General features: G+C 55.5%; 1 protein-coding gene across 2 annotated transcripts; it reads right to left on the bottom strand.

Annotated features, from left to right (window-relative positions):
- Positions 1–1,744: 1,744 nt before the first annotated feature.
- Positions 1,745–8,234, bottom strand: IRF1 (interferon regulatory factor 1). Of its 2 annotated transcripts, none has more exons than XM_004586393.2 (10): positions 8,038–8,234; positions 7,064–7,155; positions 5,934–6,033; positions 5,255–5,431; positions 5,104–5,153; positions 4,882–5,014; positions 4,628–4,738; positions 4,110–4,159; positions 3,222–3,357; positions 1,745–2,642 (listed from the first exon to the last, which is right to left on the bottom strand). In XM_004586393.2, exons 2-10 carry the CDS (start codon positions 7,148–7,150, stop codon positions 2,518–2,520), a joined length of 969 nt encoding a protein of 322 aa, XP_004586450.2. In that variant the 5' UTR covers positions 7,151–7,155; positions 8,038–8,234; the 3' UTR covers positions 1,745–2,517. The 2 variants fall into 2 exon arrangements, with proteins under 2 accessions (XP_004586450.2, XP_058533463.1); XM_058677480.1 differs by having other exon boundaries at positions 4,882–5,017; positions 8,038–8,227.
- Positions 8,235–14,666: the final 6,432 nt, after the last annotated feature.

Below are 14,666 nucleotides of genomic sequence, written 5' to 3'. Positions count from 1 at the left end.
CTCGCTTCTATCTCTCCACAGGCCCTCTGCTTGTCTCCACACTACCCCAGCCATCACTAACAGAAAAAGCCACTCAGTTGGATTCTTTGGAGGAGCCAGCAAGGCCAGCTGGTCCCTCCCTCTACTCCCAGTTGAGGCCACCAGCATCCTGTACGGGCACTGGTTCCTGTCCTGGCGGCTCCACTTCTCATGCAGCTCTCTGCTAAAGCACTAGGGAAGCAGCAGGAGTTGGCCCAGGTGTTGGGCCCCTGCCATCCATTTGGGAGACCCAGATGAAGCTCCCGCCTCTGGACTCTGGCTTGACTCAGTCCTGGATGTTTTAACATGTGGGGAATTAGAAGGAAGATCTCTGCTCCTCTCTGTGTAACTCTGCCTTTCAATTAAACAAATCTTTAAAAATATGTATCTAGAAGATCCAAATGGATCTTCTAATGTGCCAGGTTTGAGATTGGGCCTATCCCAGTACCCATGCACAGGTCACCCACCCAAGCAGGCGCCCTCTTGCCTCACACAGCATTTCCAACACCAGGGATCAGTATTTTCTGAACTTGGCCCAGAACATGCCGATTTCCATTTCTCATCATTTTCTCACCCTGCCTTCTCCCCTTATCCAGGGGCCCACCCACCTTGCAGAGCAACAGCCTAGGAGAAAGTCACAGTCCATGAGGCTTCTGGGACTGGGAACAGAGACATATCCTACCCTGGGCAATACCACACCTTCCCTAGTTTGTGCTGGGGGTGCCAGCCAGCTCCCCTGGGCATTGTTTATGCACCAGACTAGGAAGGTAGACTGGATAAGTCCTTAGGCACACCTACCACCCTCGGGCATTCCTGCCCACAACGTACCTATCTTAAAGAAGTATTGTCCTATGTCTCAGTACCTAAACTGTGGTCTTGGGAAACTGTTCTGATCAGATATACCCCCTTCTGAGTCATGTGGGGTTTAAAAAAAGTGCTTCATTTAAGGTCAAGGTGTTCCTAAGGCATTTGTGCACAGTATCTTACAACAATAGGATTATTGTTGACTGCTAACACAGTAAAAGTCTCTTAATTGCCAAGTAAATAGCCCCAACCCTTTACCCCAGTGACCTCTAGCCAGCCACTTAAGCCTCTCTTCCTCAGATCTGCCCCCAACCTACAATCTACTTGCTCTGTCCAAAATGGTTGCCCCTAGCCACTTATGGATGTTTAAATCCTAATTAAAAACTCAATTTCTTCAATTGCACCGGCTTCCTCTCCAGTGCCCAGGCATCACATGTGACTGGTGCCACAGTCTACTGCGTGCATCAGTGTAAAGAACATTCCTACCACTCTAAAAATCGGACAGCAAAGAATGCCCAGCCCACTGGCCCTCAGTGGCTGGTGTCTATTCCCATCACCTTAGAATGCGTGCACTAACTTTATAAACTTTTTGGAGTAGAAAAAAGTTACCATGTTCAGTAGGACACAGAAATTATGACATTCTTCAGAAGTGAAAACCTAACACTCTGTAGGCCCAGGAGCCTAGAAATCAACTCATTAGACAAAGCTATGAAGCCAAGATCAAGGGAACAGTACCACCACCCAGCAGCTCCTGTCATTTTCTTAGTGAATATTAACAAAGGGTTTTTTTAAGAAGGAACACGTGCCTGAGTTTACCCCAGAGTCAAGCTCAGGCAGAAGGCCAACCGTGAATCCATCTGAACGCTTCCATGAAAAGTAAAATCATCTACAATTTCTGAGAAAAAAGGCCATGCCCCTCATAAACAATTAGCCTTTTATAAAAGAAAAAAAATGTACATATTTACAGATATATTCATATGCAGTCACACAAGACTTAGTGGTTAGATGGCGTTTCCAATTTGCAATGTCACACCGAGGTGCTCCCCACTTCCCTCCCAGGGCTCAAGGGGGTGTACTGGGCGCCAGACAAGGCACTATATAAATAAATGCAAAGGCCAGGAGCTTGGAGCAAACGGTAGTGTCCACCTTTGAGCAGAAACGAGGCCAGGGCCACAGAGAAAGTGCCATATTTTTTCCCAAGCCCCTCAGCCATAGCAGGGAGCAGGGCTGAGGGAGCACCATGCCACGGGTCCCTTCTTTGCTTCACATTTCACTGGCTTTGGAGCAGTCCCCAGGGCTCAGCTGGGAAGGGAGGCAGTCCTTTGGGAATAGAATTCACTTAGTGCAATCACCTCTTAGTGCAGAGCCAGCCCTGGGGGTAGGTACTATTCTGAGGTCACTTGTCTGTTTCCCCTCGGGCCAGTTTAGTGACAGCAAGACCCTCTCCAGGCAGCTGGACTCAGAGAGAGGACCTAGAGGGGTACTCCTGTCCAAGCCCTTCACACAATGCATCAGTCTCAGAACCCATCTTTCCAGGAAGCGGAGTGAGCTTGTCCCTTCGAGATGAGCCCGCCAGACCCTGAGAAGCCACCAGCCCAAAGAGGGGGGCCCCAACCCCACTCCACAGTGGGGCCACCCAGGAGTCCAGCTGCTCCACACTGCAGCCACCAAGTCCTGCTCATCCAGGGGTGTCCGCTATGGCGCACAAGGAATAGCCTGGATGGAGGGCAACCTGACTGGAGAAGACAGGCTGTCCAGCCAACTGCTGTCCATGTTCTTCAGATCCGTGAATACACGTTGTAGGCTCAGACCAATGTCCCCTAGAAGGTGAGAAGGAGACTGTGTAAGGATGGGAGAGGAGGGTATGCTGCTGTCACCTTCACCTGCCAACAGTCTACTATGCACACCACAGCAGTAAGCACATCTCTGGGCAAATCTTTTTTTTTTTTTTTTACTTTGTTTTAAAGATTTATTATTATTTTTTTTTTATTGGAAAGTCAGATCTACAAAGAGAAGAAGAGACAGAGAGAAAGGTCTTCTATCTGCTGATTCACTCCCCCAGTGGCCACAATGGCTGGAGCTGAGCTGATCTGAAAGCAGGAGCCCAGAGCTTCCTCCAGGTTTCCCAAGCGGGTGCAGGGCTCCAAGGCTTTGGGCCATCCTCCACTGCTTTCCCAGGCCACAAGCAGGGAGCTGGATGGGAAATGGAGCAGTGGGGACACAAACTGGCGTCTGAGCAAATCTCAGGGGTGGAAGCAGTGATCTACAGGCTGTATGTCCCCAGATGAATTCAGAAGGGATGTTCACTAACCCCAAACCTTCCACTTGCCTTCCCCCACTCCTACTCAAAAAAGTTCTCTCTTCTCTAAGGTGCCATAAGGGATCTAAGGGTTTCTCACCTCCAGGGCTGTCAACTTCTGGCTCCTCCTTACAGCTAAAGTCTCCATAGAAACCAGTAGCTGGGATCCCAGGCTCATTAAGCAGGTACCCCTTGCCATCCACGCTTGTCTGCTGCCACTCCGACTGTTCCAACATCTGGGGGCACAGGAGCAAGAAATCATCAGATGCTTTCCAGTGCGGAGTCACCCTGACACGCTGCCCTGGACAAGCCAACACTTCCCAGCCAGGATCACACCCTTGGCCACTTCCACACTATCAGATGGGTGCCGGCACACCATGCACACTGGCCCCAGCCCCTGATTCATTGCCCCTCTTCTGCCACAGCTACCCTCCCTCCCAACTCTGTAAGGACACACCAGCTGGGAGTGTTGCATAAAGCAAGGGTTAGCATAACATGTCAAGAAAAATAGCTAGTAAAACCAGAGATAAGGAACTATGCACATGTCTCAATTTTCTGTGCTGAGGAAGGAGTAGAAGGGCCAGGGTGCAATTACTACAAAATCTTATGTGCGCTTTTAAAGCTGAAGCAGGAAAAAAACAAAAACAACAACAAAAAACACACAGGAGGACAGTTTGCTGAAAAAAAAAAAATTACAGAGCCCCAAAGGCTGATTATTGAAACCTGATATGCATTCCCAAACCAGCAGAGCTGGGGTGTGCTGGGACGGAGGACACGGACCAGGGACCCGACACTGACAGCGGCTGACTCGGAACCATCCGAGACCTAAACCCACTGTGCACCTGCCCTCACTGCCTGTGTAGCTCTCCCACCAACAAGGAGCTCTGTGGTCACCAGCCACGAACACGAGACACTTGTTTGGACCTTGCAAGCAGCCAGGCGAGGGCGGCAGCTGCCTCAAGAGTGCCCAGCATGCAAGGACCTTTACCTTCATAATGTCCTCGGTTAACGTCCCTCCTTCATCCTCATCTGTTGCAGCTGTGAATGACAAAGACCAGAGAAGTGGGCTGGAGTCCCTGCAGTTCTAGCCTCACCAGCTCCCACCGCCCCTTCGCTCTATCTTTCTCGCTCCCTCCCTGGTCTCCCAGTGGACATATGCCTGCCCTGGAGATTCCAGAACAGGACATGGCCTGGTGACTCAGCCTCCCAAACTCTGAGACCACGCCTCTTCCCACCCCCTCACTTCCTTCCTCAACCGCCGACACTGGGCTGCAGGAGAGGCGTGAGAGGCAACCTCTGACCAAAAAGCAGGCCCAGGCCCAGGTCACATCCCTTCTTCTCACCACCCTACCACTGGCCTTCAGCCCACCCTGATCAGCCCTCCTCAAGGCCCAAGACCTTGCCTCACGCCCACAGGGGCTGGCAGTGGGCAGCTCCCTTGGCCCAGGGAAGCTGGTTCCCTGAACTTCTTCCTCACAAAGCCCTTCCCAGGTCAGGACCACTCACCTTCAGAGGTAGAGGGCATGGGAGAGACCTGGAGGTTGTACAGTTCACTGGTGCTATCTGGCATGATGTCCGCAGGGATTGGCCAGGGGTGGAAACCACACGGCGACAGTGCTGGGGATTGGCAGAAGTCACAGGGTCAAGACCAGGCAGCCTGCTCGGAAAGGCTGGAGCCGCCAGCACGATGCCTCCCACCTCCAAGGACAGGAGCCACCCACTGCCCTGCAGGGCCTCCCGCCACACCCGGCCCATCTCACCTGGAGTGAGGGCCTGCTCCACTTCCGAGTCCTGCCCCATGTAGCCTTGAGCCGTGTAGCTGCTGTGGTCATCAGGTATGGTGGAGCTGCTGAGTCCATCAGAGAAGGTGTCCGGGCTGGAATCTCCACAGGACTGCTAAGGGACAAAGCAGCAGAGGTTCTTCCACTGCTCACTGTGACCCTCCAGGGACCAAAGGCCCATCTGCTTAGCCACACACTCACCTTCCTCTTGGCCTTGCCCTTGGCGTCTCGGCTAGACTTGGACTTTCGCTCTGTGGGGCAAACAGGCTGTCAGCTTTGGCTGAAGCATACTAGCCCCAGCTGACCTGCTTCCTTCCTTCCTCCCCTCCTCAAGGCCAGAGCCCTTGGGTACCTTTCTTCTGGTTCCTGGTGAGAGGTGGCAGCATCCGGTACACCCTCACGGCCGAGCTGCCCTTGTTCCTGCTCTGGTCCTTCACTTCCTCTATGTCCGGTAGGGAGTTCATGGCACAGCGAAAGTTGGCCTTCCACGTCTTGGGATCCGGCTCCTTTTCTCCTGCCTTGTATCGGCCTAGAGAGCAGCAGAGGAAGGAGGGTCGTCAGGGCCATGTGTGGGGAGGAGGAAGTGTTCCTGAGTTGTCAGGTTGCCACAGGCCTGCCCTGGTCACACCAGCAGGGATTCCTGGGTGACACCATCTGCAGGTGCTAGGCACGAGCTTGACCCAGACACATCTGAGAGGTTTGTGTTAGAGGCCCTGCCTGGAGCACTAGAGTTCACATATCACTGAAAGTGTGTTCTCTGTGTTCCAGGCCATGCCCAGTCTTTCTTATCAGGGACCAGAGGGTTAGCAAAACCAGGAACAAGAGTGGCTAACCACATGGACATGGGGCCAGGGAGCCTGAGCCACACCAAGAGAAAGGTAGGTGGGAGTGTCCTTCACTTCCTGGGCTCCCACCTTCTTCTCACAGCTTCTTTTGGCCAGGGAGAACTTTCAGTGTAGACACAGGCTCCCCAAGTCCACCCCCTGCCCTGGGCCGCCATCAGGAGCCCCAAGGCAGCCTCATCTCTTCACCTGTGTGAATGGCCCAGCTCCGGAACAGACAGGCGTCCTTGTTGATGTCCCAGCCGTGCTTGGCCGCGTGCTTCCACGGGATCTGGAAGATCATCTCCTCCTGAAGGACACACACACGAACAAGGCCGTGTCAGCCCCCAGCAGCCCACAGCTCCCCAGGCCCGAGAAAAGACCGACTTCCTCTCCCAGCCCCCCACCCCCACACACCCGAGCTCCGACCCGCAGCACACCTGCTGCCTCCCCGCAACACTGGCTCCAAAGCTCCGACGCCCGACCCTGGCTTGGCAGCACAGCATAGAAAGAACCTACTCTGTGCACACTCCAAGGGAACCCTCCCTGAGCCAGATTCAGGGGCTGTCCACCTGTGTGACCCTGGACACTGCCTCTGCAGCTCACAGTCAGAGGAAACACATCTTAAATGAAGACTGAGGTCTCACTGTTACTACTGGGGGTTATTGGTATGGGTTTCTTTACGACTGTTCTGATTTGAGCTTTTTTTTTTTTTTAAAGTGATCACGTTAGCTGTTTGTCAATGCCTTCTCAGTTCCCTGCCCTGAAAAAGAGGTACTCATGGGATCTACCTGACAGAAACTGTTGCAAGGGTTCAGTGACACCTGAACACACTGACAGGCACACCGCTCTGACAGCAAAGACGAATGCTATTTTTGTTATTTAGATTCCTGGCTCAACTCTGCCCCCAAGTGTGCCCTCTATAGGTTTCCTGGGCCAAAGCAGCTTAGTATGAGATTAGTTTCCAGGTCTTCTGCAGAGCTAGTGCCTTCCCACCCGGATTGGAAGGGTTCTGGAGAGGGCTGGCTATGCATTTTTGTAGGAATCCCCCCCGGCCAGGGGAGGAGAGGATGTCAGAGCCGGAGCACCCCAGAGGCTAGAGGAGTCTTGCTGCTGGTGCCTTCAGGTGGGTCCCCCACTTTCCCACCCAGGAAGGGAGAAAGGCAAGAGTGAGCCAAGTGGGGCGGCTCAGATGGACCTCACATGGCAGGACCCAATGGGAAACACATCTGCCTGCCCCCTTGTCACTTCCCCTTTTGGAACTTCATTGCCGCTAATGCTCTGCTAAAGAATACGGTGGCAGGAGAAAAGAAAAAAAAAAAAACACAAGTAGCACTCACTTTATTAATCCAGATCAGTCCGGGGATCTGGTTGGAATTAATCTGCATCTCTAGCCATGGTCTCATGCGCATCCGAGGGATGGGCATGTTGCCTGCAAAGAGAAGACGGGAAGCTCCTGCTTGGAGTCCGTTGAGCAGTCCCTGGGCACTGCCCCACCCCTCCTCCCCTGCCCACCCACACTCAGTCAGGCACCAAGTTCCCCAGCGTGGGGGAAAGGGCCTGAGGGGCCAACAAGACTGCCGCCAGCCCTTCTTGACCGTCTGGCCTCTTTCCCCACCCCTCCAGCCAGTCTTGGGAGGAGACAGGTTTCAGGATTCATGTTCAAAAGTTTTCTTTCAAAAATCCCAATCTTTTGGGAAGGGAATGGCTTCTTTCGTTGGGTGTCAATACTAATTCCTCAGACCTGGGCTGTGGCCAGCAGTTGTGTACCTTCCCTAACGGGTGGCCTGTGAGGCCACCGTGCCCACCACTCTTGAGTTGGGGACAGAACCCTTCCGGACCGGTCTCCCCTCCTGCAGAGAAGAAGCCCAAGGAACACCTGTGGCTCTTCCTCCCGCAGCGACCCCTACCCTCCGCAGGTCGCAACGCCCTCGGGCTGTCCGTCTGGGGCAGCCAGACAGCCCCTGGCACCAACTAGGTGAGCCCAAACCCCGGGACCCTGGACACGCAGCCGGGGTCGCCACTTGCGTCCCCGGCAAGGCGCGCGTGGATGCACGCGGCAGGAGGATCGGACCACCCAGAGGCCCCGGCGGGCCCGCGCACTCGGATCTGCGAAAGCGGCCGCTGGGCGGTCCACGCCGCGCGGCCCGCCCTCCCACCCGCCCGCGCCACTGTTTGCAGCTCCTCGGGCGCCCTCCCGCGCCCGCGGCTGCAACCGCGCCGCTCGGGGTCGGAGGGTTTCGGCCCGGGCTTCCTGGTTGCTCCGCGCCCGTGGGCTTCGCGCCACGGTTCCCCGCCGCGAAGGCGTGCTCACCTCTGCAGCGGGAGCAGTCGGCCCGGAGGGGTGGCTGTGAGAAGTTCGCAGGACGCGAGTGCGGGAGCCGCGGAGAGAAGGCGGAGGATGCCCGAGTCCCGGAGCCGCTGGGCACGGCTGGTCTCGCTCGGCTGAGCTCAGACACACGTCCTGCCTGGACGAAGGAGTGGCGCGTTCTGCCAGGGAAGCGGCGCCGCAGAGCAATCTAAACACTTAGCGGGATTCCCCAAGCCCAGGCCGGGCCCCGCCTCCCTCCCGGGCCGCGCGGACGCCCATTGGCCGACGCCGCTTCATCATTTCGGGGAAATCAGGCTGTTGTAAAGCTAGTGGCGAAGGGGAAGTACAGGGCGGCTGCTCCTCCCCACCCCTCCGGCCGGGCGCCGCGCCCCGCAGCGACCGCTGGCCCGCCCCACGCCTCCCACCCCGCCCCTGGCCAGGCAGCGAAGGGAGGCCGGACGCCTCTTCCCCGCCCCCGCCCGAGGCACTCACCCCCTCCTGCACCCTCCCGACCTGCCAACTGCTGAAGCCACCTTTTCACCTCTGCTTTCGGGGAGTGGGGAGTGGAGTGCTGACACCCGCCCAGGGGAGGGTGACTCAGGTGTAGACCTACCTTGCCGGCCTCCGCCAGGTAGTCCCCAAGAACTACCTGGCTCATGGGATATCGAGAAGAGAGGGTTTCGCACCTACACCTACACCTACCCATACCCCCTACACACACCGCCTGCTCTGGGAAAGTTAAGAACGCGGGAAAAGGAAAGCCCACCCTCCCGTGCAGCATGACTTGGGTCGCTGGTGTGCAGGGACGCGGGAGATGTGATACTTGTAACGCCACCTGTCTTGCTCGAGCCACAGGCGCTGCCTGACTGTCAAGGGCTCTGCTGGTCCTAACAGTGACCAGGTGCTTCTCCCCGCGCCGGGGGTCAGGTGGGGAGTGCGTGGCAGAAAGAGCTCTGAGAGGCTAGGGCGCTGGGGTGGGCGGGGCGGAGTGGGGGCGAGTGGCTTCCCGGGTGCTTCTGAGCCACTTGTTGGAATGACCGATAAGGAGCTGGCTTGGGATAGATGGAGGGATGGATCTAGGTCCAGGCCACAACTTCAGCACTTGAAGCTTAGACCTTGCTCTCCTCCACAACCCCCGCCCCCCCCCCCACCTGACTCCACCTTGTCCTCCCAGAGACTGGGCCAGGCCAGCATTTTCCATCCAGAACTCTGGCCCAGCAGGCAACTTCCTCCACCTGCTGACTCAGAAGGTAAAGCTAGTGTTCTTCCAGGTGTGTCGCTCCCCTCACCCCCCCCCCTCCCCTGTGAGGCCACCATGCTGTTTAAAAATAGACCCTTTGATACTGCATTCCATCCGTCAGCTACTCTACTAACCTCCCTGCCACAGAGGACAGAGGTGGGTTCATCCGGTTCCGTACCCCAGAATCAGATTGTTGGTTCCCAGGAGGCTAGAACTGTAGGTACAGACGGTATTATGTCAGGAGCTACAGGGAGCCAGAGGGGCCCAGTCGAGTGCTAAGCTAAATGGAAGGCACTGAGACCCTAAAAGGGACAAGGGGAGTTAGGGGTGCCTCACATAACCAGTAGGAATGAGAATCTGACAAAAGCCAAGTTCTCCTGAGCCAAAAGAATAGAAAACAAGCAACTTCTTGACTCACGGAATTCACGTCCCGTCCCATTGCCGAGAACCTGATGGTTGCTGAAAAATTCAGAGTGAGATTAGGGAGAGGAAGTTAGCGTCTCTGGTGGCCTGTGAAAATGACAACAGTGGCCCTGTGAAGGTAGCAGGAGACTGCACACAATGCATAAAACGCAAACTTTCATTCAAAGCCACACGTGTTCAGACATGACGAGGGACAAGGCAGCTGTCCAGGTCAAGAAATGCATGCCTGCAGTATTATTTATCATGGGCACATATTATTCTATCATTAACAATAAATGAAAATTTACCCAATTAATCCCCTGTTGCAGGACATTTAGGTTATTTCCAATTTTTCATAATACAGACACCACTGCTAGTTAAATGTCCAGGCACACCAATAACTTTTTGGCTCAGGAGAAATTCCCCAATGTTAGGATGAAACTATTCTTTACGTCTTGGAAAGTGTTCTTTGGCTTTTCTTGCTCTCTTTTAGCCTTAGGGATTCGTAAGAAAGTCTATGGAAATCTGCCTATCATGATGTGGGTTGCTCTACCCAAGCAGTGAAAATAAAGTGAAAACCCTGGTCAAGTATCTAAGGGTTTTACTTGGTGACTCCTGCCTCAACCTCAGGCACACTGCCTGCAATGCTGAGCTAGCACACCTGGCTCTACTCATTGCTCTCTGACACAAAGTATTCATTTTCTCCACCTCCAGCCATGCCCTCCTTCCTGGCAGGTGTCTTCCAGAACCAAGCTCCCATGGCCTGTCAGGCATCTTCCCACAGCCCCATTCACAGAGTCTCTCACTCTCTTTTTCTCTCTGCCTAGCTGCCCAGGACCCCTCTGTCCCCCCAACTTTCCCTTTTCTAATCCTGGCTTCCTGCCTGGCCAAGTCTTTTGCATCCTCCGCCTCCTCTTCCCTGTAGCTCTGCCTTCCCTGCTTTAAGCTCCCATTTTACATCCCAGGACCACAGGGTGGCTGCTATGGCAGCCTCCCCCTCCGTCAGACCTCCCCAGGGAGGCCGGGCTGGCAGGGCTTGTGCAACAGACACCAGTGTTCTCCCTAAGGTGAGGTCTACCCAGGAGCCTTCTGCATGCCCCTGCACACACTGCATCCTGGCCTCGGGCCCTGTTCACTCCTCTATCTCACAGACAGTTCTTCTACTCTTGGGGGTTAACTAGATGGGCATGGAAAGAGAACCCAGTTTGAAGTCAGAAAGCCTGGCTTTGTGCTGTGCTTTTATCTCTTGCTATGTAATCCTAGGTGAGTTACCATCCACTCCTGGGCTCCATTTCTCATCAGAGAAATAATGTCTGCCTAAGTCCACTGTCATGAAGAATGTCAAACAAAATCACAGGCGGCCATCGTTCTGTGCTGAGCTCCCATCCATGGGCCCCAACAGAACAGACTTCACCAAAATGGAGTCCCTCATGCTAAATAGTCCATAATCAAGTCAAAACGTTAAGGAAGCAAACAGATACCACCTGAGTCTGTATAGTCAGGTAGTCCCCTCTGCTTTGGAATATTCTGATGCTAACCAATTAGGGATTTTTAAAAATTTCCCTCATTATTTTGTGTGTTTCCTGCCCCCACCACCATGTTAACAAAACCCACAGGTAATTCTCACTCGTATTTTGTAGAATGGAAGCTGTTCAGTTCATGACTCACAGACAGCAGCCCATTCTGCCTACAACCATGTTTGTGACTCTGTCCTCTCACAAGCCCAAGCTGGGTAAACTACCCAACTCCTTCAGACAGCAAACAGTGTCCAAAGGCAGCGGCAGCGGCAGTGCAGGCTGGCCCCTACCTTTCCGCTCCCTGCGCTCACCTGCCTCCTCCTCCCTGTCTCCCAGCATTCTTACTGACACACACTTCTTTCTCTCCTGATCCCACTTCCTGTCCCCGGCTTCTGCACACACGTCCACGTCGTCTGTCTCCTCTGCAGGGCCCACAGCAAACGCCTCATCTCCACCAAGCGCCCAGCGGGCCATTCCCCTCCCTGAGCCTGTCACTGGCCCCTGCTGTTGTCTCCCTTATCACCTGCTGGGGAGCAAAGTCTGCATTTTCTGTGAGAGGCCCGTGCAGGTTCCTCACCCCGGGCGGCACCCCCACCGTCCGGTCTCACTCTGGTCCAGGTCCCACTCTCAGTACGCCTCCCATCCACAGCTTGGCTCTGGGTGATCAGCCCATTGCTGTGTGTCCGCCATAGGCCCAACTCTTGGGACCAACTGGCAGGTAAGGCCTGCTGGGAGGTAACTTCAGCAGTGAGGATGCTGGGGGCAAGATCATCTCTCTGCCTCTCTGTCTTACACACACACACACACACACACACACACACACACCATGCACACACACAGACCACTCTAAAGTGATGGTACAGTGCAGGCTCTCCCAGACAGGGCAGCTAGCACCCAGGGAGACACTCAGGAAATCCTTGTCAAATGTATGTCGGGAGTTTGATGCTCTTTCTTTCCCAGGATTCTCACTTGTCTCCCACACAGACACTTGTGGCCAAATTCCCTGCTGACAGACGTGGGCATGGCATAGGAAATGTGCTCAGGAATGAGGGTGGGTGCGGGCAGCACCATGGCATAGCAGGCTACTGGCATCTCATATGGGTTCCACCACTTCCCATCCAGCTGCATGCTATTATCTGGGAAAGTAGCAGAGGATGACCCAAAGCCTTAAGGCTCTGAACCCCCATGGAAGACCCAGAAGAAATGCCAGGCTTCTGGCTTCAGAGCATCCCAGTTTTAGCCATTTTTGCCATTTGGTGAGCGCACTAGGTAGGTGGTAGAAGACAGCACCCACCCACCCCATCACCCACCACCAACTCTCTGTCTTTCCCTCTCTCCCCACAACTTTTTTTTTAAAGGTTTATATATTTTTATTAGGAAGGGAGATAAACAGAGAGAAGGCAATATAGAAAGATCTTCTGTCCACTGGTTCACTCCCTAAATGGCCACAATGGCCAGAGCTGAGCTGATCCGAAGCCAGGAGCTTCTTTCAGTTCCCCCACTCAGGTGCAGGGTCCCAAGGCTTTGGGCCATGCTTGACTGCTTTTCCAGGCCACAAGCAGGGAGCTGGATGGGAAGTGGAACAGCCAGGACACGAACCAGCACCCATATGGCATCCCAGTGCCTGCAAGGTGATGAATCAGCCACTAGGCCATTGAGTCAGGTCCTCTCTGTGTAACTCTTTCAAGTAAAATAAACCTTTAAAAAAGAAGGAAATCAGAGTGGGGCGGGGCATTTAATTTAGTGATGAAGTCATTGACCTCTGCCTACCTTGGAGTGTCTGGCATTGTTGGCCAAGGCAGATTCGAGGAGGTAATGGTGGTGGTTCAAGTTCTTGGGTCCCTGTCAGCCACGTGGGAGCCTGAGTTAAACTTGCAGCTCCTATTCTGGTCTGGCCTAACCCTGGCCATTGTGGGCGTTTGGGAAGTGGACCGGCTGATGAGGACTCTCTTTCTGGGTCTTCCTCTTAAACTTTTTAAGACAGAGGTTGGGGTGGAGTCGGGAAGGGGTTAGGGGGGAAACAGCTAACAAAAATTACACAACTTATAGAAGTTAGGGGAAACCCGGGGTTGGGGGGGCGGGGTCCAGGAGAGCTGGAGTGAGATTTGTTTTGTGACTGGGAGATCTGCTACCCAGAGTCAGGCACTGTGCGGGCAGCGGGTGGGCAGCAACCCCCGCAGGTAGCCCAATGGGGCTGTCCCGGGTCACCAACTTTCCACTTTCACGGCAAATCTGGGAAGGAGACAAGTGAGTCCCAAACTGTGACATGCGGAGAAGACATCTCAGGCACAAAGTCACCCAAAAACCAGAGGATGAAATCCAGGCGTCCCCAGCCTACCCGTGAGGGGCCGGGCCGGGGGCAGGACAGTCTTTCTAACAAGGCGTTCAGCACGCCCGTGGGAGTCATGCCACGGCTCCAAGTCAATTCGGGGTTGCGCTGGGGTGGAAGACCTGCCCTCCGCCCCGCGCTGAGAGCCTCGGTGAAAACCCACTGTGACGCAGCACAAGGCCTGACGCGCGCAGAGGCAGGAGCGCCCGGGGTCCCGAGGCATCTCGGGGGCTCAGAAGCTCCTCCCGCGTCCGCTGCTCCGGAACTCCCCGCCGGAGGCGGGGTGAACGCGTGGGCTGAGCCGGTGCCCGGGCGGGGTTTCATTTCTTATAAACACAGCGTTGGGAGGAAAGCGGCCTCCGGAGCCGATTCACCCCCTGGGGCCGGCAGGGCCTCAGCAAGGCCGCCGCCGTGGGCGGTGGCAGCCCTCTTTACACACACACAACCTCGCGCCCTGCTTGGGAGCCCCTCCTCCAGATGGTTCCCCGCACTTCGCGCGGTTGTGGCCCCGAGAGTGGAGGGGGCGCAGGCCCTTGGAGTCAACTGCCACTCTTGGCCTGGCCAGTACTTGGAGGAGGGGAGGCAGTCGAGGTGAACGGCTGCTCCGGGGTGGCTGGCTTCCTGGAAAGGGCGGGGAAACTGCCAAGTCTTCTGCAGCGCCGCGCAGGTGGCTGCCAGGGACCGTCCCTGCCCTCCCTACCCCGAGCTAGGTTGGCTGCCGCGCCTGGGCCAGGTGGTGCACCTGCCCGCGGTCTAGGCACTTCCTTCTGCGTCCCCGCCCGGCTGGTCTTTGCAACCAGCTTAGACGAGATTGTGTGGCCTCGGACGAGTTGCTCAACGTCTCTGGGCATTCCCGCGTCCCCCACCGTGGGATGGAAATAGCGACGCGCGGGGGAACGGGGGCCAAGCTCTTTGCTAACACCGAGTGCTTCCCTCCTCGTCCTCCTCCCCTCGTTCAGGGTTTGGCAGCACACAGTAGAGGCGCAGAGGGGCACCCTGTATTCAACAGCCTTCGCCCGGGCGCAGCGATCCTCGACCCGAGCAGAAACTTGCCGCGCTCCCGCTGTGCGAGGCGCGGTGCGAGCGGTTGACGAGCACCCAGGCCCTGGGCCCCGCACCCAGCCCCGCGTGGCCGCGCCGGAGG

Source organism: Ochotona princeps, chromosome 19 (assembly GCF_030435755.1).
Source record: "Ochotona princeps isolate mOchPri1 chromosome 19, mOchPri1.hap1, whole genome shotgun sequence".
NCBI classification, from domain to species: Eukaryota; Metazoa; Chordata; class Mammalia; order Lagomorpha; family Ochotonidae; genus Ochotona; species Ochotona princeps.
This window is presented reverse-complemented; position numbering and strand designations above follow the sequence as displayed.

Excerpts from the sequence above, each read along its gene's own strand:
- IRF1 (XM_058677480.1), bottom strand. The coding sequence starts at position 7,150 with ATGCCCATCCCTCGGATGCGCATGAGACCATGGCTAGAGATGCAGATT. Across the intron at positions 5,154-5,254 it reads CACCAGGAACCAGAAGAAAG|AGCGAAAGTCCAAGTCTAGC; the intron begins GTACCCAAGGGC and ends TTTGCCCCACAG. Across the intron at positions 4,739-4,881 it reads GGAGCAGGCCCTCACTCCAG|CACTGTCGCCGTGTGGTTTC; the intron begins GTGAGATGGGCC and ends GCCAATCCCCAG.